Here is a 25722-nt window from a genome sequence, read left to right on the forward strand (position 1 = left end):
GTAAGTGTCAGCATCCATGAAGTTTTTCTTTGTTATTTTCTTAAATCTCCAACTCCTGTTTTTATGAAAAGGTCTTTTCCATAGAATGACCTGGGTCCAAACCATTGTGCAAACATGGGATTTTATTGTTTTCTTAACTCAGCGCATTCACTTTCTAGGAAGTGAGTGGAGTTGTCGACATCTAAAGTTCAAAACATTGCATGTCTGTGGGATGCCCCTTGTGGATGCTGCTGATGATCATGTCCTCTCCTTCAGTGCCAGAGATAGATGATTTCAGTGAGCCTCCATTTCTCAGGACTTGGCTTTTGTGTTGTTGTTTTTTTAATTTCCTTTTCCATTAGTGAGGTTGAATTTGCATCACTCTGTCCCCAGAGTTGCTGCCATTTCAGCTTGTAACCCATAGCTGGTTTTGTCTACATGGTTCTAAGGCAGTGGGATGTAGCCTTCTGAGCAGCAGCATTCTGCCCCATTTCATTTAAACTAACCTCCAAGGACGGGGGATTGTCTTTCTCGACATGAATTTTATTGCAGTTAATATGGGAAGAGCGCCCACCCTCTGATCATAGCTTAGGCAAAATTTAATTTGAAGGAGGGTAGGGTTTTTCTCCTAACTTAAAACACCACTCTTACTGACTCAGTCTCTCTCCTTTTCCTTTATTATACCATTTACTAGTGCTTGGCTTTCTAGATGGAGAAACAGGGAGGGGTAGTCACTGGCAAAGTAGAGAGTGGTATTCTTGACTTGGCTTCCCGGCCAAGTTCCAGAATATTTTAGCAGAGGACTTCTTTGTGAGCACTTAGAGAAGGAGCCAGTGGGAGTTCAGGAGGTTGTGCCGGAGCAGCTACCTTGCTTCTTGGACAGGATCACGAGGCTGATGGATCAGGGCAGAATTGGAGGTGACAGTCATGTTTCAGCATAGAATTGCAGGAATTTTCTCTGTGGCTGTGAAGACAGAATAGAAGCATGGCCTAAAAGCTCAAATAATTCACTGGCTCTAGAACTCATAGAATGGCTAATCCCTGAGGAGGGAGTTTCCACAAAGTGCTGAGCAGCCAAGGAAAACACAGACTAGGGGAAGTAGTCACAGGGATATGAGCGGGCCGGGCTAATTGGATTGTTAGGGAGAAGGTTTTGATAACTTTGGAGAGAGCATGTTTTGACTGGAGGTGGATTTCAGTGGTGACTTAGACTGAGATACTCTGGACTGCGGGGTTTTAAAAGGAAGGAATTTGTGATTTTCCTTATTAGCTACTATATTAAGAAATGTGAAGGGTTCTGCAGGGCTTTTCTGGGCACTTTTTTGACATTTTAGTGTCTAAAACCTTTTTTGGAAACTGAGATGAATCTGTTGAAGTCATCCCAGGAAGAGGCAGACCTTCAAGGGCAACACCTGCTGCTCTGCCCCTAGTGGGACAACATCCATTTCAATATTTGACTTAGCTAAAGCATTTGTTCTAAATATCTTGGAATGTGGGATTTACTTGAGGTCACTGTGCCCAAGGGAAGGGAATTAAGAGTCAGAGGTACATTTTTAGTGCTTTTAAAAGACAAATTTAGGAGTATAGACTTAGTATTTAGAATCAGTGACTTGCATCTGAACTTTAACTCTCTAGTATCTAAGTTCCCTAAGCATAGCTTAGCTGATTAAGGGGAAAACTTGCAGGGTTTCAGCCTTTGAAGGGGTCTAGTCAGTGGAGAAGCTTGCTTTCCTTTTCTCCCATTGAGTCTGGCGCAATCTTCAATAAAGCCTCAGCCTTTATACTAAGACAAAGAAGAATGTCTGTGGTTCAGTGATGGTATGGTTCAGGTCCTTTCTGTAGACAGGACAGGGATAATGAGATCACTTTAGGGTTAGCAAAGTATCTCCCTTGGTTTAGTTGCACCTCAGGGTATCTTGAGCAGGAGGCCATACTAAGCACATTAGCACATTTTCCAGGCAAGACTCTGATCACACAGGTAAGATCAGGGGAGGAGTCTAGAACAAGGCTAATGGTTTCCTGTTCAGGTCTACATCTGATTCTGCTCACTACCACCGCCAAAACTAGGAAGGACACTGGGGAGAGGAGGGTAGAATGCACGAAGTGAAAGGCAGGAAATCCCTCTGAGAGAGAAAAGTGTGTTCTTAGTATACTGGAGAGGCAGAGTGGGAATAGGGAGAGAAGCCCTGCATTCAGAGGCTGAGACATAGCTGCTTTTCCGGGGGAGATTGGAGAAAGTATTTTTCTTCTGGGGGTCAGAAGTGGGAGACAATGGGTGTGGAACATCGCATATGGCAGGCTTTGTGAAGTATGGATTAATTTTAACAAACTTTCTTTTCCTCTTTTTTTTTTTTTTTAAAAAGAAAATAGTAAGGAATGGATCTCTAGGAGGAAAAGTGAGGATATATTGGAAAATAGGGATCGTGTGAAAAAATAGTCATAGAATTCTTTGGGAAAAAAAATCTCAAAATTTTTGGACTACTTTATGTGCTTAAAAATGACCAGGAACCCCTCTAAGAATGTGTCATTGTGATTATGAGTCAGAACGCTAGATATTTACCATTTTAGAAATTAAAATGTCTCTTATGATTATGAAACTAGCTTTGACCTTGTCTTCCTATCCCCTGTCCTGTCCCCCCTGCCCCCCTTCTACCCCTTTACCCCATTTACCCCAATATCCCTTGAATGTTTCCCATAATTTGTCCAGTTGTGGGAGGTAGCCTAGCATTCAGAGGCCCACTGATATGGGGCGTCACACTAAGTTTATGCCCCTCTAGAGGCTGGGGTAGCTCTGTGGCCACGGCTGAGCCAACTTCCCGCCATGTCAGTGTTCACATGCCTTTGGGAGGACAACTCCTTTTCTCTTTGCTGCATTCACTGGGGAGTTTGCTTTAGCTCCTTAAGGTGAACTTCCTTGTCTGGAAAGGTAGTGCTGAGCAGAAGTGGTGGATGTGGGGAGGGCTTCATGCATCTGAAGAAAGGGCATCCCATTGTTCCACAAAAGCCTGGAGGGCTCTTGTTTTTGTGTCCCCAGCCCTGATACACAGTTGACTGATAGGTAGTCATTGACTTAAAGAGATTTTTAAAAATTAAAAAAAAAATCAATAAAACTAGAAAATTTTCCCTTTTAATAAACAACTTGTCATCCCTGTCTCCTCCCCCTTCTCCCAGTGACCCAGTGATAGTTTCACCCCAGCTCCCTTTTGGGGCTTTTGGTATGGAATGCTTGGACTTGACCGTTTCTTTGTATTTTGGCACTGATGTCATCTCGTAGTAGAACAGCCATCTGAGAGCTCACATGCTTCTTTTGTCCTAGACCCACATGGGAAGATTTGGGGGGGATTTCTTCCACTCAGGCAATTCAAAAATAGGTTCTGGCATTGATAGGTCCCAGGGAAGCGCCCAGACCCAGGGCCTCCCAGTTCTATTGGAACCCAGGTCTTCAGACCCCTAAGTCTGGCCCTCTTAGCTCATTGCATCCATCACCTCTTCCTTTTTTTTGCCTAACTGTTAAACTCCATAATGTCCTCGTGCCCTGATGTGTTTGGCTGCTCTTTTGTGGTCTGTGTGTGTCGCTTCCCATTCCTGGTATCTTACACGGTGATGCTGTGAACACATTTGTGCAAATTCATGTTTTTAGCTTCTTGGTTTGAGTTTAAGCCCTAAATGTGGAATCGCTATGTCTGAGGATGAGCAGTTTTATGCATCTGTTTTGAGTAAGTCAAATGAGTGGACGGGCTGTACCCCTCCCAGATTTTCTTAGAGTAGTTTTAAGTATTAAATGTATTAAATGCTTTCTCTTTGATTTTATGATGAATTTTGGTGTTTATAGCAAAACCTAAACATTATTATTTTCTTCTTTCCAAATTAGCTTTTGCCTACCAAAAAATTTTGGGAACCTGATGATTCCACAAAAGATGGACAAAAAAGCGTCTTTCTTGGGGACGATGAATGGAGAGAGACTGCTTGGGGTACTCCTCGTAAGTGACGACTTTCTGTGAATCAATCATTGCTCTACTAATTCTCATTTCTCTGTGTTGCTTGCCAAGGAGACGATACTGACATGCTTGCTGTTTAGGATTTAATGTTTTAAATCAAGTTCTAGAGCCCACACCGACCTGCCTCTTTCCAAGTCCTTAGCTAGCAGCCCCTTGTGGCTTCAAAGTGTTGATAAACATTTCGTTGATAAGAGTTTCTTTGGGAAGGTAACACTAGCAGATGAACCCTAGGTCTCTAAGGACCTGATCATACAGGAGGATGTGGTGACCCCTTATTGAAAGCCAGGCCAAACCTAAGGAGAGGGAGGGAAAGGGAGTCAGGGTATGCACTACTCTGTGCATGAGAGAGATTGCTGCAAGAAAAATGAATTGATCGGTTTGGATTCTAACTCCTGGGAGTTAAGAGAATGGAATAGCCCAGAGCTAGCTGGCATCTTGCCTCTGACACAGCAGCTCTCAGGTCCCCTTTGCCTGTGTTCCCTCAGTGCTTCCTCACCTGGACTCTCCCTTCTGTCTTCCCCCTTAAAGATCACTCTTCTCTGGGCTCTTATTATCCAAACCTAAAATTATTCATAATCCTTAGAATCTTTAAGCACTGAATAATTTCTGAAGTCAAGAATTTTGTTTGAATGAATGGATCAAGTCAGAGTCAGAATATGCCCTTTGTTTGTAGTTCATATCAGTAAGCTTATGTGTGTACTTGTAAGCTTATGTGTGTGCTTGTAAGAGTGACATCATTAGGATCAATGCGTATATGAGTGGTGAGATATTTTTAAGCTAGCAAAGTGTTCTTGATGTGTCTTATCTGAATGAATGAGCCTTTTCAGACTAGGATTTAGAGACGTTAACGATTTAATGATATAATTGCATTGTAAATTTAATGTGCACTTTGTCAGAATTTTACTTTGTTTTATTCTTTGAAACTGCATGTTAATATATTTCAAGATTCTCTTCAATTCTGTTTCAAAAAATTGAGGATAAGATTGCTTTCTTACCGTGGTGACCATTTTAGCATGTTGTGTTCAAGTTAATAGAAGGCATTGAGAAGTTGAGCATTCCTAGTTGAATTAGACATTTATTTTTATATTCAGAAAGGGGAGATAAAATGGGATAAATGAGATCACATGAAGAAGCACAAAAGACCTGTTCCAATGAATGGGGAGCGAAGAAAGGAGGATGTACATCAGTATGGCTGGCTGGCTAGAGAGTCACCTGCCCCATACGTTAACCATGTTGGTGCTTTATTTTTAAAAATGCAATTATGTATTCTGGAAATGTGTCTCTGATAATGATGGTATAATTTTAACTTTGGAAAATGTTCTGCGAGGTTTTTTAATTCCGTTGAAGTATTTATAAGAGTTCATAAAAGCCAAAGTAAGTTTTCTGCCAGACTAAATCAGACACTTGAATGATTGGATGAGTAGAATTTAAGTGCTTCCCGTGTGTTGTGGAGGACACAAAAGCAAAGAGAAAGTCTCTGTGCCATGACAGGTATTTGGGGAGCATTGATTGGCTGTCAGATATGGCAAGGGAGAGAAGGCTCTTTGGGGATGTGAGCTGGAAAGGGCTGGGAGGTACTCAGCAACCCGAGATGCAGCTTAAATACTCTGCTCCCAAACCCTCTCCTTTCTGAATTCTGTATTGTGCTCAGGGAAGCTGTCATTCTCCCAGTCACTCCACCTCCTGGCATTGAGACCTCACTTCCACTGCCCCTTTTTAGTCAGTGTCAAATGCTGATGATCCTGGTAAAATGTGTGTGTATGTATGTATGTATGTATGTATGTATGTATGTATACAGCCCTGTTGAGGGGCTGCTGGGCTCCAGTCCAGCTTTCTACTGAGCCTGACAGATTAATTTCTTGGAGGTGCCGTTCCACCCATGTTACTCTGATATCATTTCTGCCTGTGTGTTCCTTTGGGCTTCTCCTTTGTCCCTAAAATCTCATCTTGCGAGATTAAATGAACTCTGAAACTCCCATCTCCTTAGCACCCCACTCCTTGGGCCCTCCTCCTCCCCCTTTGGAGAGGGAACTCATTTGGGACCCTTTCCTATAAGGAGGTGGTTAATGGCATACCTGGCTATGGAGCTTCGTTATTCTCTGATCCTTTTCTCCCTGAATTTTCTCCTAAGTTATCCTGCCTGTCTCTTGTTGGGACATGATGCATTTTTGTCTTGTTAGACTGTGAATCTAGAGAAGGAGGGATTGATTTTTGCCTTTTTTCTTTTCTTTCATTTTTTAGTAATCAAAAGCTTTAAGTGCAATATCCTACACATAGTAGGTATTCATTCCATAAATGATAGTTGATGAAGCAAGAAGGGATTTTCAAGGTCCAAATTAGAAGCTAGATATGGGAGCATGGCTGGAGAGTTGATTACTGGGTCACATAACCAGTTTAGGTTCTTTCCTGCTTTTTCAATTGAAAGATGACTTTTCACTTTGGAGCACTTTGTGTCTTAAGTCGGGTTTTGTGACTTACTGTGTGTCACAGACCCTTTTGGCAATCTGGGCTGGCCTGTGGATCTCTTAAAACAATAGGCGTCAATATAAAGGATTACATTAGTCAACTAATGATGTTGCAATATAATTTTCTTTTCTTTTTTTTTTTTGCAATATAATTTTCAAAATTTTTAATAAAGCAGAAAAAGATTTCTAGAGCCGATTTTAAAAAAGGAATTAGAAGGATCACAGCATGACTGATGTATGCTGGAAGGAACTTTGGAGGTCAGTCAGGGAGCTTAGTCTTTGGGCAATCCATTTTGAGAAGAAAAACGGATCCCTGAGATTTGATTAGTGCCAGGTACTCCTGGTGTGAAAAGGCCTACATGAAGGGACAGTTCCTCTGGAACTCACAATCTTAGAAACTTGCTCATTTTAGGAGACTTATCCTTTGTCGCACAGGGCCATGGAGTGAGGGCAGGACGTGGAGGCAGAGCTTGCTGGGGTCACGGCCAGTGCTGTTCCCTTTGTCCTGTGGCTTCTCGGTCCCAGCATAGAGGAGCTGCCCTGTGCAGCTTTTAGTTGAAGCCTTTTTAGGAAAAAATAAAGGGAAGAAAAAAGAAAAAAAGAACCTGCCCCTAGGAAAAAGAGGCAGGTTCTCAGTGTCAGCTTACTTCCCTGCCATCTAGACCCAGGAGAACCCCTTGCAGGCTCACTCCTCAGGAGGGGGTGAATGGAGGAAACAACACAAATATTGTTCTTTTTCAGTTGTTGTTTGACCCCATTTGTAGTGATTCCTTCTCCAGCTCATTTTACAGATTGGAGAACTGAGGCAGACGGGGTGAAGTGACTTGCTCAGGGTCACACATCAGGAAATATCTGGAACTGGATTTGAACACAGGCCTTCCTGACTCCCCAGGCTTGGTGCTCTGTCTGCTGTACCACCTCGTTGCCCTTTGCAGTAGAGTCCTTCAGATAACCAGATCTGCCTGTTGTGTCCCTCAGAGCTTCCTCCCGTCCCAGAGTCCATGCTCAGTTGGTGTGATTCCAGCTTTTCAGTGACCTCGCTAAACTTGAGTTTCAGCCCAAGAGACAAGAAGCCCAGTGAGACTTGACTCCTTAGGCCCTGAGTGATGCAGCTGGAGAGTGTGTGGGCCTTTTGGCTGCCAGTGCACACTGCTCACATCTGTCCGACGAGCCCCTAAGGCCCCTCAGGCCTTTTCAAAAAAGTTGTAGGACCCTGAAAGGCCAGAGAACTGAGTAACAGCTGTTCACTTAAGAGAGGCAGGGGATGGAGTGTGTGAGCATCAGATGGGGCTTTAGTTTGCACAGTTAGGAAAAGTAAATTGGAGAAATGAAACAGATTAGTAAATTGAAACAAGAAAAGGGAGGCTTGGACCCACAAGGACATCAAAGAATACAATCAGGGATGGAGGTTTTAGATTTGAACAGGAGGAGCCTCTGGACTTTGCCCACTGTTTTTCCCTCCCTCCCCCCATAAGAATATGAGTAAGCTCCTTGGGGGCAGGGGCTGGTTTATGTGATGAGCGCTGGAGATTCACATGGTATAACTTCTGAAACATTCAATTAGTGGGGTGTCAGGGGAGGGGCTTGCACTGCAAAATAAGAAAAAATGCTGCCATGGCAGTTTCCAAACTGTTTACTAACCTAGGCACCCATTCTTGCAAGAATGCAAAATGAAACTTAGCTGCTTCCATCAGTGAGTCAGTGGAGTTCTGGGTAAGATACTTTGTTTCTTCCAAGTGTGTTTGAAGTGGGTCTTCAAGCCAGCAAACCCTGGGGGTGGAGACTGGCTAGGGTAGTTTGCTTCTTTCTGCTCTCTGGGAATGGAAGCTGGAGATGGGGCACCATCCTCTAACTGGGAGTTTCCTTATCTGGAAGTCTTAAGTGGGAGGAAAGCCAGGGGGAAAGCCTGTCCTGAAAAGACTGTCCAGAGGCCCAAGGGGCACGAGGACTGACTGAGACAAGAGCTTTGGATCTGGCAACTAAGAGATTATTGCTGACTCTGGAGACTGCGCTCAGGGTAGAACGATGAGGTTGGAAACCAGATTGTTAGAGGCTGAGGAGAGAAAGTGGAGGCAGAAGTTGAAGGCAATGAGAGCGGGGAGGAGTGAGGGGGGGAGCCTTCTGTCGGAAGGGCATCTTGATCCCATTTGAGGGGTCAGGCTTGGTCAGCAGTAAAGCCTTCACGCAACAAGTAAAAGCGGATCAACCTTAACCTGCAATTGAGAATCCGAATTTAGTTAGAAATGGGCCTTGGCTGCCCATGTTGAGTGTATTTACTGTCAGCACAGGCAGGTCACAGTTAGAGCGGGTGGAACCGTAGAGGTCTCCACTCCAGTCCGCTTCCCTCTAAGGGATGAAGAGTTCTGAAACTTGGCTGAGCTTGCAGTGCAACTAGGAAGGGTCTGAGGGAGAATCCAGACAGGGGTCTCTCTGATCCCAAACCCAGGCTTTCTGAAATTTGTGGCCTCTTTTCATCTGAGATATTTTTACTTGACCCTGTCTTGAATCTGGTGTTTGTGGCAGTGTTGGTACATGTGGAGCACAAAGTGTGCATATTGTGTGTTTAGAATCAGGGCTGCAGTGAAATCGCATGATGCAACAGGAGCGAATGTGCTAGAATTTCTCAGATTCATGGGGAGTTTGATTTAGAATTAACTTTTGGTCATTGAGTCCTGAAACCTTTTACTATTGCCAGATTTCTGTGAGCCTATCTGGGGCCTCGGCTCATAGTTTAAGAAGCTTTGGACTGTGCCACCTTGCTGGGGTTTTTAAGTGAATAATCAGGTTTTATTTAGCTGGTTATTGTTGGCTGGGCTTAACCACCTCAAGAGTCTTCAGAGCTGATTTTCACATTGATTAGATTGACTAGAGAATGCACTGAGACACTGCATCCTCATGGAAGCCATTGACAAAAGTTCTTTTAAAACTAAATTTTGCCTTCCTTACTATATCCGAGTTTATGTTGTGTAATCATTCATACTTTCACTTATCTTAAACCATCTTTATCCTTTTTTCCTTGGCACTCAGGATGCACAGTGGGTGGGTAGGGTAATGAGTCTGGAGTCAGGAATTCTGGTTCATGTCCAGCCTCAGACACTCATTGTATACTTGGGCAAACCACCCAATTTTTGTTTGCCTCCTTTTTCTTAATTTAACTTTTTCTTAGTAGTAGTTATCTCCTTGGGTTATTGAAGAGCAAATGAAATAATTTTGTAATGTGCTTCGCGCAGTGCCTGGCATATGGTGCTTATTATTTCTGAGCTAACTTACACGCCCTCACCCACCCCAATAAGTTTTTCTCTTTTTTCCCTTTCCCCCTTCTATATAGTAATAAAAGTATTGATAAAATTAGTGATAAAGAAGTTTTCCTTTAGCTGAAAATTCTCAAAAGGACTTATTTTTATCCACACGTAAGTGGCCTGCTTATAAATCTTTCTCACAAGAAACTATTGTGTGGACCGGGTAGTTGGAATTGTTGGCCTTTGGAAGGCTTTTCATCTTGCAGGAGAGCCAGCTTTTAAGCATCTTGTTTAGTGCTGTTTTGGTATATGCTGGGGAGGCTGCTTCCTGTTGGGTAAACCCTCGGCGTTCCTCTCCCCTCTAGCTTGTTCTTATAGTTCTTTTGAAGAAATTATTATCCTGAGGCTGCTTTGCAGCCCTCGGGGACTCTAGTTCTTCCACTTTGTCTGCTATTTTAACTTATTCCCCAAGACCCTGCTCTTAATTGCAGGTGGTTCTTCCTGTCTACTTCCCAGCAGCGCAAAGGGTATTCATCATCTGAATGACTGCCAAACATGTAACCTCCCAGAGAGCTGTAGTAAGCAGCATCTAAAATAAAACAGGGGAGGGGGTTTTCTTCCCTTTGTTAACTCGTTAACATCTTTGTGCAATTTGGAAGTTGACATGTTTTTTATTTTGTTCTTTCTTCCAAACAGACCATTCGATGTCCCAACCTATTATGGTACAGAGAAGACCTGGACAGGGTTTTCATGGAAACAGTGAAGTAAATGCAATTCTGTCTCCTCGATCCGAAAGTGGAGGCCTTGGCGTGAGCATGGTAGAATATGTATTAAGTTCTTCTCCTGCAGATAAATTGGATTCTCGATTTAGGAAAGGAGCTTTTGTAAGTACCTCTGTTCTTAGAAGAAAGACTCAGTCCTTTGTGTCTAATTTGGTTCTGTTTTTGTTTTTTTTTTTGATATTTGGTTATCTTAATACATTTAGGGAGAATGCCTAGTTTTTGTCCCCAGTCCTCCTTATTTAAGGAATCCTAAAATGGAGAAAAAGAGGAGCATTTGGGGAGGGTTTGGGGCTTAATCTTGATCAAATTACAAGCCCCAGTAACTTCCTCAACCAATCTTCAAGATGAAATTTTAATTCCTTGTAGAGGATGGCCCTGCACTTTATAATCTGAATATGGCCCCTTTTAATTCCAAGGAAAGGAGACTGTCTCTGTCTCTCCCTCTCTCTTTGTCTTTCTGTGTCTCTGTCTCTGTGTCTCTCTTGTCTCTCTGTTTCTGTCTCTCTCTCTCTCTCCCTTTCTATCTCTCTAGCAATCACCAGTCATTGTATTTGTGGTGTTAATGCTTTTCTAGCCCCGCTATAGTTAAGGTTGCCATTAGCGCTTCCATTATAAATGATGATGGTTTTATATTCCAATTCTGGCCTTTGGTAAACAAAGTGAACCACTCAATTAAACTTCAAAGTCTATTTGTTGTTTCCGTGCACTGCAGCAGCGTAGATTTAGGTCACCTTATGGTGCCTTTTTTGTGTGCTATTAAATATTCAGAATCAAACAGATTCTTTCTCCTCAGGGCCCTAGAGATGCTGAAACAGATGGACCTGAGAAAGGAGATGAGAAAGGCAAGGCTTCTCCGTTTGAGGAGGACACAGACAGAGATCTTAAACAAGGAGATGAGGAGGATTCTAAAATAAAAGGCAGAGGGTTGCCAAATGGAATGGATGCCGATTGCAAAGATTTTAAGTAAGATTTTCACTTTCTCCAGAAGACAAGCATGTCCTTCCTGGTCTGTGGGGCTCATTCAGACGGTTTTCCAGGTGCTTCCCATTCTGCCTGTGTTGCTGTTACCTGGGAGTATGGTTTTTTTGGTTACTTGTAAGCCAGGCTAGTTGGTTTTCTTGAACTCTGTGAATCCTTAGAATAATTCATGGGAAATGCGAGTCCTTTGAAGCATTTCAAATGAACAGCACTGTCATCTCTTGTCCCACCGAGTGAGAGCTCACATTCTTTTTTCTGTATTCTCCCCTGCCAAAATGTAGGGAATGTCCCATTTCAGCCTCTCCCCTTCTCTGTCCAACGGCGCCTCTTGTCTGAGCTCTTGGCAGTGAATCCTCCCTTTCCCCTCCTCCTCCCCTCACTCCTCCTCTCTCTTTCCCTTCCTTCCACTTTCTCCTCCCCCTCCTCTTTTTCTTCCTCCTTATCCCCTTAATAGTTTGGCTTAGAAAAATGAAGGCCTTAATGTAGCTGTGACCCTACCATGACCTTGCTGAATGAATTCATGTTGGTTTTGATGGCGAGAAGACCGCATAGGATGGAATTTTGGGAGTTATTCTGAAGAATGTACTCCATTGCTTTTGAGGAATTAACGTGGCCCAGTCATCTATAGACATCCTGGATCTTTTCCTTTGAAGGCATCTTAGAATACCAAAATGTCTAAATTTTACAAATCATTTCTTCCTATTGGTTTCCTGTCTATCTGCTCATATCAAAGCAGATACTAAATTTTGTCTAAAAGCCTGTCCACATGTCCAGAGGAACTAGTGTTTAAAGCCACTGCTTTTAGGTAGCTACAACGAGGGAGACAAAGAAATAAGATGATTTTAAAATCAGTGACGTAAAGAACTCCTGCGTGCAAAACAGCCTCTAAAACTAATAAACCTCTTTTTAAAAAAGAAATGAACTCAGTGAAATGGAAAGAATTACATTTCAAAAATGCATTTTGCATTTGCTTCCCAGCTTATGTCTAACACAAAGTTCTTCCGAGGCTAATTATTTAATACTGAGTTGACTGACTATAACTCCTTAAGATCCACATATTTATAATTGAAGTGTTAAAACAACATTAACTATAGCAAGAAAAATGGCACCACGAAAGGGGCAAACCCTAACCCCAGTAACCATGGAGAGACCAGCTTCCTATTAGCATTTAAAAAAAAAAAATGTGTTTTTAAAAAAAGATGTTTGTGAGTGAGTGCAATTTTGATTTCCTGAGTATAAATGCTTTGCATTCAAACGAATGTTCTAATTCTGTTCTATGTTAATAATGCTGTTATTTCTTAATGTTACTAATTATTGTGGATTCAACTTCAGTTACTAGATGACATATAACATTTTTCAAAAACAGCCAGCCATTGGTGTGTCATCCTAGCATCCTCGCAGTTGTAGCTCCAAAGCTTTCCTCAGAGACTTGGAAGATTTTTTTTCAGGTCTGCTCATTTTGTCCTTATTTTATTTTTTCATCACGGAAATGAGACTGTCATCCTGAACAAATAAAATGAGAGCAGAATGTGGTTTCTCTGTTTGGATGAATTTGTAGACTTGCCTCAATGTCAGTGGCAGAGAAAGAACATGATCATCTCCTCAGTAGCTGGAGAAAAATATGAAGAAGAAATAAAGATGCTTAAAGGGCCTTGTAGGTTATCCAGCTTGTCGTGACGAACATCTGAAGTAGATGGTGCTCCACATCGCGCCACCGTCACCCCTAGTCTCCCTCTGCCCTCTCGGGGGCTGCTAATTCTTGGGACCTGCTGAGCTCGGGCCTGTTCATCCTCAGCTGGCTTCCAACCACACCCAAAGATGGCCCCAGCCCCGCTCTCATCCCTGCTCCCAAAGACCCTGTCCGTGGTCAGGAGCTCTGGTCATCTCTCACTGTGACCTGCACCTGACCCTGTGGTGCTCTGCCAGGCCATCCCCCTTTCTAACAACTTTCCCCTCCCCTCTTCTCTGTTGGTGTCCTGTCTCAAGTACCCGGACCTCTGGTCATTGCTCAAGCCCAGCTCCCTCTGGCCATCCTCTTGCTTTCACTCCCAGTCATGGACTACTGAAGGAAGCTGCACTGATCGGCAGAGAGTGGGGTGTTTCCTCCATTGGCCCACTTGTCCCAAACCTGCTTCTCCAGACCTCTCCTCCCACCTCTCCTCTCTCAGATCCCTTCCACCATCTGAAGTCTCTGCTCTCTGCACCTTGTCCTCTCTCCTCCTCCTCTCACTTGTGGTCTTTGCTCATCTGTAGGCTGCTTTGCTGCTTTTGCCAATCCTGCTTCTTTCCTCCTTCCTCAGAATCTCTTCCTGCCTTGTTTGTTCTGGTCCCCGCCTCTCCTCCCTTTTGTGACCCACCTTGAGAAGGCCCTCTCCGCAGATGGGTCCACCTCTTTAGCTTGGGCTCTCTTCGCTCGCTGCTGCCTGGCGTTCAGCCTCCTCCAACTGGAATGGTGCGGGTGCCTCTGCCATGATGTTCTCTCAGTCTCCTCCTCCTCTAGCTCTAGTCCCAGCGTCCAGTCCCGCCTCTTCCTCCCCCCCAATTCTCTCATCTGGTTATTCAGCCCTGGCCTCCATTGTCAGTTCTTCTGCTACCTTGTTGTCCCACACAGATATCTTCATCTCATCCCTCCTCAGGGCCTGTTCTTTTGGCATTGCCATTCCCACACCTGAGTGACTGCTGGTTTCTCCACATTTTGGTGCCACTGGATGCTTGCTTCTGGCCATTCACTCTTCCCTTCTCAGCTCGGCCTCCCGGCCACAAGAAACCTTTCCCAGTTTCTCCTTAATGGCCGTGCCCTCCTTCTGGTGATGAGCCTTCGCTTTTTTCTGTCTGTACCTTGATTGAGGACATGTAAATTTGTGAGCTTCTCAAGGGCAAGGACTGTATTCTGCCTTGGGATATATCTGCAGCCTGCTTCCTCGCATGTAGCAGGCACTTAACACATGTTCGTTTTGGGACTGACTTGGTAGAGCCCAAGTTGTGAGGGCTTTGGAACTTGGCTTCCAAAAGGGGTGCTCAATGCCCCCTTGGCTCTCTACTTGGAGCCCCATTCAGAAGTGGGGTAACTGCTGCATAGAATAAGGGCTGAGAGATGGGGGAGTCTAAGTGAAAAGAGGGGTGAAAATTAAGGAATGGAGTTTGCTTCTTATTCAGTGCCCAAAGTTTTCAGCAGTAATGTTTAGGAGCCCCTCCAGTTAGAAATTGTGCTTATATGGTAAACAGGAACTGTATCTTCAGAAAAGTCAGGGATAGTTACCTGTATTTGTAGCCTTCTTATCCCTGGAAAAAATGATTTTGGGGAATGGCTAAAAAATTTGGAATAAATCTATGGAGATTTCCATAGAGGCAACTTATTTTGCCGCTGGCTGTCATGTTTTATATTAAGTGACCCAGATTTCTGGGACATAGACACTTCAGAAGAGCCACCAGGTTTTTGCTGGTTCTCCTTCCGGACGCCACGTTAAGCCACGTTTTTAGTCTGGGTGATCGGTCCTTCCATCTCTTGGCCAAGCTGTTTCATTGATGGCATGAGAACCTTACTGGCTAATTCTTGGAAGTTTTTTTTTTCATCATGAAAACTGAAGTTTGGATTCTGTTCTAGCGGACTCTTCTGGATGACGGTGATTTCTTTGCTGATTTCTGCCAGGGAGAGGTTTTGTCCTGTTAGAGACAGTTCAGTGGTTGGCATTCGGGGCCTGATTTTAAAGCCAGCCCTGGACGCGTAGCCATTTCATTGTCTTTGTATGAAACAGGGATGCCTCCTGAGCTCATTGTGACTATCAGAATGACATCTGAAACATGCTCCTTCCACTCATGATCTCCCTCATGATCCCTGCCTCTCTCAGCCTCCATTTGCTCATCTATGAGATGGGACAATAGCCTCCACTTCCCAGGGTTGGGAGAGCATCTGGTAGCTTCTGTGGCCCGGTTCATCTCCTAATCTTTGGTCCCATCAGGAGCTCCCCACCCAAGAGCAGCTGACTGGCACTTGGGAGAGGGACCATTTTGCCATTCTTGCCCCGAGGGGGATTTGTGAGTTGTGGGAAACCCTGATTCCTGGCCCGAGGTTCTATGGGTGCGGTGTGGGTGTTGAAGGCCCTTCCTGGTAGTTCCAGTGAAGGTTCCGGATGCTGTGTGGTTCTTGATTCTCAGATCACTGCATGCATAGTCTAGACGCCAGGCATTTCTGGGGCCCTCTGGGCTGCTTTAGGTGGTTGTTGCCGGTGTCTTTTCCACACTCTGATCATGCCCAATTCTCTTTATTTAGTCGTACTCCGGGAAGCCGCCAAGCTTCTCCCACAGAAGTAGCTGAGCGCCTGGGCCCCAATTCAAATCCTCCTGAAGGACTGGGTCCTCTCCCTAACCCTGCAGCTAATAAGCCCCTCGTGGAAGAGTTCCCCAGCCCCGAAGCCCAGACTTTGGATGCCATGGAGCAAGTGGGCCTGGATTCCTTGCAGTTCGACTATCCTGGAAACCAGGTGCCGATGGACTCTTCAGGGGCTGCCGTCGGCCTCTTTGACTACAGCTCTCAGCCGCAGCAGGTAACGGGCTTGCCGGGTGACCTGGGGTGCCGACGAGGAGGGGGGCCTTGATGAAAGCATCTCAGGTGGCCTTCTCTTTGTCTCCAGCTCTTTCAGAGGACCGGGGCGCTAACTGTCCAGCAGCTAACGGCCGCCCAGCAGCAGCAGTACGCGTTAGCTGCAGCCCAGCAGCCACACATCGGTGAGTGCACATGGTCGGCCTGGGGGTGGGGGGTGTCTGAGAGAAGACCCTGCACCGGACTCTTCATGAGCCGCTTCCTCCAAGGGCCTCTTCCTGGTGGTAGCTCAGGAGCAGCAGTGTCTTACACACTTGGGAAGTGCCCTGAAGTGCCATCGTAGTCCGGCCAAGTTGCCCATCTCCTTCCTGATGACCTTGGAGGCTGACTTTGGCTCATCTGCCCTCAATTTCTTCACCTGTAAAATGGAGTTGATGTGAGGATCAAAATAGATGCTATTGATAAAGCTCTAAGCACAGTCCCTGGCATTTAGTAGGATCTCTGTAAATGTTAAGTGTCATCATCATCCCAGACCTTTTGTGTGACTCTGGCCAGGTCATTCTCCTGCCGCCCAGCCCTCCCCTCTTCCCCAAACTGTAACCTGGGGGAGAATAATCCCCACTTCCCAGGATTGTTGTCAAGGTTAAGTGAGGGAGTAACGAGCACTTGGGGTGGGGTGCTGTAGCTGGTAGGATTAGACACATCAGAGCAAATTATTGAAGACCAAATCCTGTCTTAGGGCAAGGATATAACAAAGAAGCTTATTTCTAGAGGGGATAGAAGGTTTTGTGGAGAGTGACTTTGTTTCCCCAACTGGTATATGGGTTCGGCATCTCCAAATTTGCCTTGACCTATGATTGTGTTCTTTTGCCTCTGCTCCAGCTTGGAGCTTGCCAAGCCCGCCCATCCTTGCCTTCCTGGAACTCCTCCTCCCCACAGCATGGAAGTTGTAAGAGGGTCTCTGATAGTCCCCACTTTGAGCTTAGCCTGGAGTCTGCTGTTAGCAGCTGCAGCTTAAAGAAGTGTTAAAGAAGCAGCGAAACAAGGGTCCGCAGCAGGGACATGAGGGCCGCTTCTGGTGGGCTAAGATGGACACCGTTCACATGTGTCCAGAATGGGATGGTGCAAGGGCAGAACATTGATCAGGAACTCTGTTTCGTTTTGGGGGTATAGTCTTATTGAGGAATAGCCTACCTCCTGATCACTGGAGCATTTATGAAAGCAAATGTTCTTATGAATGGGCTTCTTGTTAAACACTTGGCTGGAGGACGGCGTCTGAAGTATTTTCTCCTCCTATGGATGCCTTGCCTTTTTCTTGCTCTTTCTGAAGTTGTCTTTGCATATTTTGTTTAGTCTGGGACCCAGTAGAGAGAGTTGGAATGAGGACTCCTCCCCCCAGTGTTTTACTGTTGCTTTTAAATATTATTATCACTTCCCACTGAGTTTTGGCTTTTTTTCCTGCTTCCATCCCCCAATCCTATATAACCAAGTCCTGTAACAATCCAGTGAAGCCAAACAATCTGGCCACAGCTGATGTGGGGAGCTTTACTCCCACCTGTAGTCGAAGGCTTTTGGCCAAGAAGGAACTACCAGGAGTGATCGATGGGATTCTGGAGCTGAGTCAAGTCCAAAATGTTTATTGAGCACTTTCCCTATGCCAGGCACAGAGCTAATCTTTGGAGGTGGAAAGAAAGGCAAAAAGCAACTCCTGTTTTTGAGCTCTCAGTGGGAAGGAGACCACAGGCAGACCAGAAGAGAAAAAGAGATGAGGAAAAAGAATGAGGAAGGGAGTTGGGGGCAGGAGTGTTTCACCAGAAATTAAGTCCTTAATTTTACTGACGTGGTGCTGTGTTGATTTCCTGTGAGTTTGAATTTTGATGTTCCTTATTCTTTTTTGTGTAAAGCTGTTATATGACATTCACACCTCAGAGAGGGAGAAAACTTCAGGGTCTTTGTTCATGTCTAGTCAAACCCAGACTCAAAATGCCCCTTGCAAATGGGAAGTCCTCACGCAGCCCTTATTTGAAGGCTTCTAATGAGGGGATTCCAATCACTTTTGGAGTTTCATCTTCCCATTTGGGGGCAACTTCTAGAAGGATTTTTTTGATCAAATGCGAATTGGTCTTTTTGCAGTTTTAGATGCTAGGTCTCAGGTCAGAATTTGAATTTCAAATACAGTCTCAGATACTTACTAGTTATGTGATGTCTGTTCTGCCTCAGTTTCCTTATCAATAATTAGGAATAATAACTATATAATAACTTAGCTGCTGGGCTTGTTTTGAGGATCAGAGAGATAATGTGTCCTGAGTGCTTTATAAAACTTAAGGTGTAGATAAATGTCACCAAACTGAAGCTCTATATTTTATTGCACATAAAACAGCATGAATAGTATCTATCTATGTGACACCATGGAGCAAGTACATATAGCAACAGGTATTGGTAATTGGTAATACTGCCTACTGGTATGGAAGGTGAATTGTACAGAGGAATGAGGGAGGATGTTCAAAGTCTGAAATGAGATCTTTATTAGAAACACTGGCTGTAAACATTGTTCTTCCCAGTTTTTCTTTGCTTTTAATCTTCCTGGTATATAATCCTCATGATATATTGCTGTAATCACCTTGTTAATATTTTGTTCAAAATTGTTGCATTGCTGTTTATTAGGGAAATTGGCCTATAATTTTCTTTCTCTGTTTTAGGTCAAACCTAAAACACCACCAGCACCATATTTGTGTTATTGAATGAGTTTGGTAGGAGTTCTCCTTTGTCTATTTTTCCAAGGAGTTAATATAGTATTAATTATTCTTTAAATGTTTGGTAGAATTTACTTGTGAACCCATTTGGCCTAAGTATTTTTTAAAAATAGCTTTTTATTTTTCCAAATACATGCAAAAGTAGTTTTTAACATTCACCATTACAAAACATTGCGTTCCAAGTTTTATTCCCTCTCTCACCACACTACCTTGTCCCATAGGCAGCAGACAATCCAACATATTTTAGACATATTTCCATATTCGTCACGGGCATTTTTGCTTAAGGAATTCAGTAGGGTGTAGGATTCTGGGAAGAAGGTAAATATCAAACTTTCTCAATATCCCCCACAGAAGAAAAATTTGTGCTTCAGGCTGAACATAGACTGGTGAAAAATCAAGACGATTGGGCCAGAACAGGAGTCCTTCTGGTACAATCCAAGATGCTCTGAAGACCCTACTAAGTGTTAATGTGTGTGAAGTATAAACTTCCAGACTAGCTCCACAGAAAAACCAAGTAGGGAGCCCTGGGGCTAGCTGGATTTGGCTGGATCCTCTGCAGGAACCACAGAGAATGGTCACCTCCGTAGATTTCATGGAGACTGAGGGAATCTCAGCTGATCAGGAACGCCAGCCTCAGCTGTGTTACAGAGATGGGCCCTTGGCAAGAAGGAACCAGCACACTGGGGAGTCAGGGGCAGGGACGCTGTTGGATGCCAGCACTTACAGGATAGGGGAGTTCTTGGTTTAGGCTTCCAGGTCAGAGGGAAGAGGTGAGATGAAGCTATAGGTACCATCCCCCACCCCACAAGTAGAGGTGCTTACACGAATACTCATTTTAAAAAAAAAAAAAAACTGGCAAAGAAGAAGCCAATCAGAGAAGCTTACTTGGAAACAGGGAAGATTGAAGTTTATCTTCAGAGGATTGGAAAATAAAAAAAAAAAAAGCTGTTTCTACCCCAAAGAGTAATCTTAAATGGATCCTTGCTCCAAATTAGTAGAAGTCAAAAAAGAATTTAAAAACCAAATGAGACTGGGGAAAAATAAAAAAATACCAAAAATTATCCAAGAAAAAATAAAGTTGTGGGGGGAAAAAGTTAACCAACTAGAAAAGGAGATAGAGGCTAAAAGATGAAAATAACTCCTGAAAATTAGAATTGGACAAGGGGAAGCCAGTGAAGCTACGAGAGGCCAAGAAATAACAAAACAAAATAAAGAATAAAAAAATAGAATAGGATGTCATATATATTCTAAGAAAAACAATAGATTGGAGAGCAGATGAAAAAGAGAAAATATAAGAGTAATTGGATTACCTGAAAGCTGGGTCTCAACCAAAAAATCCTTGACACAGTAATGTAAGAAATGATTCAAGAAAATTATCCTGGAGTGATAGAGCATGTGAGAAAATAAAAATAGAAAAAATGCACAGATCACCACCTCAAAGAGATCTTTGTGATAAGCAGTTAGGAATATTGCCAATTTTCAAAACCCCCAGATGAAAGAATATTTTGCAATAAACGAGATAAAAGCAATTCAAATATGTTGGAGCTACAATTAGAATTGTACAGGACTTAATCAGCAACCACAATAAAAGGCCGAAAGTCCTAGAATCATATCTACCAACAATCAAAGGAACTAGGCCTGTGGCCAAAAATATCATATCCAGCAAAATTATCCATAATATCAAATGAATATTCAATGAACTTTTGCAGATTTTCAGAGCTTTCTAACAACACAACCCAAACGCGATAGAAAATTTAACATATAAGAGCCAATATGAAAGATCAATCAATTGAAAGGAATTTAACATGGACAAATTGTTTGTTTCTGACATGGAAATGTATATCATATTTAAAATTAATAATCAGCAATAAGGTAGTTCAAGAAAGATTGGGACAGAGTTAAAATAAAAATAGTAATAATGTTATTCAAATGAGGTGCAGAGGAAGAATAGACACAGAGACATTAGAAGAGGGAGGAGGAGGGCCCTTAGTTCTGCAAACCTACTCACATTGGAAATGGGTGAAATAGGCAGCATTCCATGGATACCATGTAATCCGGTGGCTCTCCTTGTACCTTCCAAAATCTATAAAGAAATAAGGGGGGAAGGGGGAGGAATGAGTGGAGGGTGAAGCAAAAAGAAAGGAAGGATCCATGGGTGGAGGAAGGTTAAGTAATTAATAGCAAGAAAATTAAGGAGCAAAATTAAAGGAGAGGAGTAGGAAAGGGATGGGGGGGGTGGTATGTGTGTGTGTATCTACACATGTATATGTAGATATGTCCTTGCTTAACTCCTTTGGAGGAGAGGAGGATGAAAGGGAAAAAATTAAAATCAAACAGATGCACAATAGAGAACAACATACAAGAAAGTTAAAAAAAGTTGGGCGCCCATGATAGAGAACAACATACAAGAAAGTTAAAAAAAGTTGGGCGCCCATGAATATAATTTCTTATCCTTTCTTGAACTGATCACTGTCAAATATTTTGAATCCTTCATGTTCTGCTGCATGCATGACAACATTGTGTTTTGTATTCCTTTTCTTTTTTTCTTCTGGTTTTAATAAAATAATTTTTTTAAATTAATAGAAAAAAAATTAAAGGGTGTTTACTAATGGGTTGTTCTTTTTCTTTTGATAAAATGGCATTATATAGTGACTTCACCCTTTTAATTTTTGATACTGGATATTTGGGTTTCTTTTTTAAATTAAATTAACCAGTGGTTTAGTTATAATTTCTTTTTCCATAAAATTAGGTACTGAATTTATTAGTACAATATTTTTGTTGTTTTAACTTTCAGACTAAGTAATCTCACCTTAAAATTTTCAATTTGATGTTCAAATGGGGATTTTAATTTATCCTTTATCTAGTTTTTTTAGTTGCATACTCGGTTCATTGATCTGTTTTTTGTTTTTTGTTTTTTTTTCTTTTTCTTTTTTAATCTGTGATGTAAGAATTTAGAGAAATAAAATTTCTTCTAAGTTCTGCTTGGCTTGTATCCCATATATTTTGGTATGTTGTCTAGTAGTCATTCTCTTTAATGAAATTACATTTGATTTTGAAGTTTTTATTCCTTTTTGCATGGTCCAAGAAAAGGATGTATTCCTTTCTACTTCCATTTATTTTTCTCAAAGTCTGTCATATCTACCTTTTCTGATATTCTATTACTGAGTTTCTTGTTTGTTTATTGGTTGTATTTATCTAGTTCTGAGAGTGGAAGGTTGAGGTCCCTGACTCCCAGATGGTAGTGAGGATCAGCACCCTCCCACCCCTCTCTGTTGTGTTAAGTAAGCTCCCTGGCTTTTCTTCTTTGTCATTCACTCTCCTTCCTTTTCTCCTCCAGCCGGCGTCTTCTCCGCAGGCCTCGCTCCAGCCGCTTTTGTGCCAAACCCGTACATTATCAGTGCCGCCCCCCCCGGCACTGACCCCTACACTGCGGCCGGCCTGGCCGCCACGCTAGCAGGTGAGCAGCAGCGGCCAGCTTGGCTCTGTCCGGGGGCCTGGGATGAAGCGGGTCTGGCTAAGCTGTCCAGGCACTGTGGGTCCGATGAGTGCCTTCTGTTTACCTATGGCATCATCCCAGTGAACCAGCTAAGTAGCCTTTAAAAGGACAGCAGGGGAGTCCTGTGAAAGGTGGGGAAGTAGAAAGGGAGAATGGAGAGCTGGGTCCTGAGTTCGGGAACCGGCTATCTTTTGAAAATCATCAGCTCTTGTCATTCAGTCGTTTCAGTCATATCCAGCTCTTTGTGACTCCATGTGGGGTTTTCTCAGCAAACATCCTGGCCGTAGTCAGTCATGGCCTTCTCCAGCTCATTTTACAGATGGTGAAACTGAGGCAGACAGGGTGAAGTGATTTGTCCAGGGATCACACTGCTAGGAAGTATAGGAGACTGGATTTGAGCTCATGAGGATGAGTTTTTCTAGTTTCAAGCCTGGGGCTCTGTTCTCCCCCTTACTGCTTACAGAATTGAGGCAAGCTGGGTAAAGCGACTTGTCCAGCTAGGCCGGTCTGAGGCCAGACTGGAAGCCAAAAGGTGAGGCCGCCGACTCTGGGCCTGGAGCCCTGGGCATGCGGCAGTGCCTCCCACCCCCGCTTCATCAGTGTCCCATTATTCTTTGTCCAGCCCAGTTCTCAAAGGAAGTTTCTTAGAAACGCATAGGCATTTGCAATTTTGATTTTTATTATTAGTCCCATTTTCTTAATCTCATAAGATGTTTTTTTTTTTTTCGCAGATCTAGTTGTTGTTAATTGATTTTGTGAATTAATTATATGTTCAGCATAATTGCAGTTTCCGCAAGACATAAAGGGGAAAACAGTAAAGCACTTGGTATTAATGCAGCCTGCCGGTTATGTTGGTATCACATTTATATAGAATGCAGAGCTAGCTTTAGGGCTGTCCTCACTAGACTCAGTGTAGCAGGCCTCAGAATTATAGCATCAGGGACATTGGCCATCGCCTTCTGGTCTGCAACGGGAGGGACTTTGCCCAGGAGATATCTGACTGCCCTGGGAAGTCTGCACCTTGTAGCCTGTGATGAGGAGGAAAAGGAGTAAAGGAGTCCTCCCAGTGCTTCCACTGGAGTGTTCCCCAATTTAGTGGCTCTTCTTGCTTGCTGCAGGCTTCCTCTTCATACTGTCCTTTCTGAGTTTATCCAGCAGCAAACACTTGAGCACCAACTTTCTCTGCTACAGCAGCAGAATTGAAAGAGGATTGGAAAATGAAGAGCACCTTGGGCAGTTGGGAAACATTTTGGTCTAGGAATGAATAGTGCTGGAAAGTTGTTTATTCCCAGAGACGTTGCTTGTTTATCCTTTGAGAAAAGAGGTTAATGGGTAATCTCTAATGGTCTGGTTCTATTTCTGTGCTAACAGTGAACTCATTTCTCATCCCTCTGTGTTTTGGATAGGTCCTGCAGTGGTCCCGCCCCAGTATTATGGCGTGCCCTGGGGGGTGTATCCAGCCAATTTATTTCAGCAGCAAGCTGCAGCTGCTGCCACCAGCGCAGCAAATCAGCAAGCCGCATCCCAGGCGCCACCTCCAGGACAGCAGCAGGTAGTGCCCGCAGCCTCCCTTCTGGGACATGATCCTGAAATTTCTCTTGTTTATTCCATTTATCCCCAATTTGCTCAAAGCCAGGGCGTTTTTCAGCTGTTATTGATGAAATTCAAGAGGGAACATGGTTAGCCATGCCAGGCTTTTACTTTCTTAACTTAAAGCACTTTATCTATTGAAAAACAGGTCAGGATGCATGTACTACACATAATTGCAAACGTGTTTACTTCAGGTTCACAGATTCCTTTAAGACTCAACCTTTTAGACATAGCCTGATTTAGCCATCATAATTATGATAATTAAAGTCTTTTCTTGTGATTACGACTACGCTGTGGTTATCCCTGGCGCTCTGTCTTTGGGACTCTTAGCCTAATGGAATCTTGGGTAATTCTTTGGAGTCTTGAACAGATTAGGAGGCTGCTGCTGGTGAACCCTTTGTGGAAAGCCTGCCCCTAGCAGCTCCTTAGAGAAGTGCATATCATCTGGTTTTTGACTGGTTTATTTTTTATTCCTGACCAGTCCATCTCTAGAGGTAGAAAGGGTTGTTGGTCTCCTTTGATTTGCAGATGGTCCTGCTTTGATTGTAAGCACCCACTTCTCTTTCCTTGTAGAGCCCATGGGATGCTCTCCCTCGGGGTGCTGCTACTTCCTAAGTAGCTCCCCTTCTGGCTGCATTTTCCTTATATTATTTTCATTTTTAAACTTGGTATTTAGTCCTGTCTACATGTGCATATCTGCTTAGAGTTTATACAGTTTATGCAGCTAACACATTAGCACTTAAATTGACATTTCTCTGGAACTTCAGCATAATTGAAAGGGGATTGAAAAATGAAGAGCTTTGGAGAAAATCTTGACAAGTTGAGCAATCATTTTGGTCTAGGAATGAGAGTATGGGAAAGTTGTCTGTTGCCAAAAATGTCTCAAATTTAGTTGGTAAACACTGGCTTGATGAAAAAAATCCAGATTACTTCTACAGTGAAGAGGGATGAAATTGTTTTTCAGATACCGCTGTGTGATAGTTATGAACCAGGGTAAGAGTTAAGCCTCTGTTGCTTAAATGATGTGAAAGAGGAAATAAACTTTGTCTTGGTTCATCAGTTCCATTAAAGATGGATAGACTGAGTCCTTTTCAGATGATGTTTTTTCTAGGACCTCTGAAACAGCATCTCCCTTTACTCTTGAATTTTGAGAGCCTGTCTCTGCTCTTTTTCATGTTTTCTCCAGAGTTCCAAGCCTTTGCTTTCAGTCCCTCAGTGTCTGTAAACTTGTAAAATAGGCAGAGTGTGCTGTGCTGACAACTTGCCTTCCCAATTGTGTTTTGTCATGTGCTCTCTTGGATCTCTCTCTTTCTCTCTCTGTCTCTCACAGGTTCTCCGGGCTGGAGCCAGTCAGCGCCCTCTCACTCCCAACCAGACTCAGCAGGGGCAGCCAGCAGATTCCCTTGCCGCTGCTGCTGCTGCTGCTGCTGCTGCTGCTGCCGCCGCTGCCGCCAACCCTGCTCTGGCTTTTGGTCAGGGTCTTGCTACTGGCATGCCAGGTAATGGATTGACCAAGCTCTGTTCATTCTAGTTTGCTGTTAGGGGAGAAGGTCCTGCCCCGTGTTCCCCAAAGCCCAAGTGCTGATGGTCCATGTGCTTGGTCCATGCTGGGGTACGCCCCACTGGGGCCAGCACCTTTGTAGCAGTGAGCTGGGATGGCGAGGCTTTGGTTGGCAGCCTGGTGTTTGTTTCACTCAGTTGAAAACTTAGTAAATGAGGCAAAACTGAAGTTGAGCGCATTTGTCTCATGAAATCATGAAATTATAAAGGGAGAAATAAGAAAAGAAAGTGAGTGGAGTAGGTTTACACTCTCAGAGTTGGACATTCAGTCTGAAAGGGTACCTATTGATGAGTTTGCAAGTCAGAGTGCAGTCAAGACGGAATGAAATTCGTTGGCGTTTC

At 43.5% G+C, this 25722-nt stretch overlaps 1 protein-coding gene across 8 annotated transcripts in view; it reads left to right on the forward strand.

Annotated features, from left to right (window-relative positions):
* Positions 1–25722, forward strand: part of PUM2 (pumilio RNA binding family member 2) — a 78240-nt gene that overhangs the window by 19951 nt on the left and 32567 nt on the right. For all 8 annotated transcript variants that reach the window (XM_051974091.1, XM_051974094.1, XM_051974095.1 and 5 more), the window contains 8 exons: positions 3851–3959; positions 10378–10565; positions 11257–11426; positions 15712–15985; positions 16073–16166; positions 22072–22191; positions 23637–23782; positions 25151–25319. In XM_051974091.1, the coding sequence (XP_051830051.1) occupies positions 3851–3959; positions 10378–10565; positions 11257–11426; positions 15712–15985; positions 16073–16166; positions 22072–22191; positions 23637–23782; positions 25151–25319 (1270 nt within the window). The remainder of the gene's footprint in view (positions 1–3850; positions 3960–10377; positions 10566–11256; positions 11427–15711; positions 15986–16072; positions 16167–22071; positions 22192–23636; positions 23783–25150; positions 25320–25722) is intronic.

This window comes from Antechinus flavipes, chromosome 2 (assembly GCF_016432865.1).
Source record: "Antechinus flavipes isolate AdamAnt ecotype Samford, QLD, Australia chromosome 2, AdamAnt_v2, whole genome shotgun sequence".
Taxonomy (NCBI): domain Eukaryota; kingdom Metazoa; phylum Chordata; class Mammalia; order Dasyuromorphia; family Dasyuridae; genus Antechinus; species Antechinus flavipes.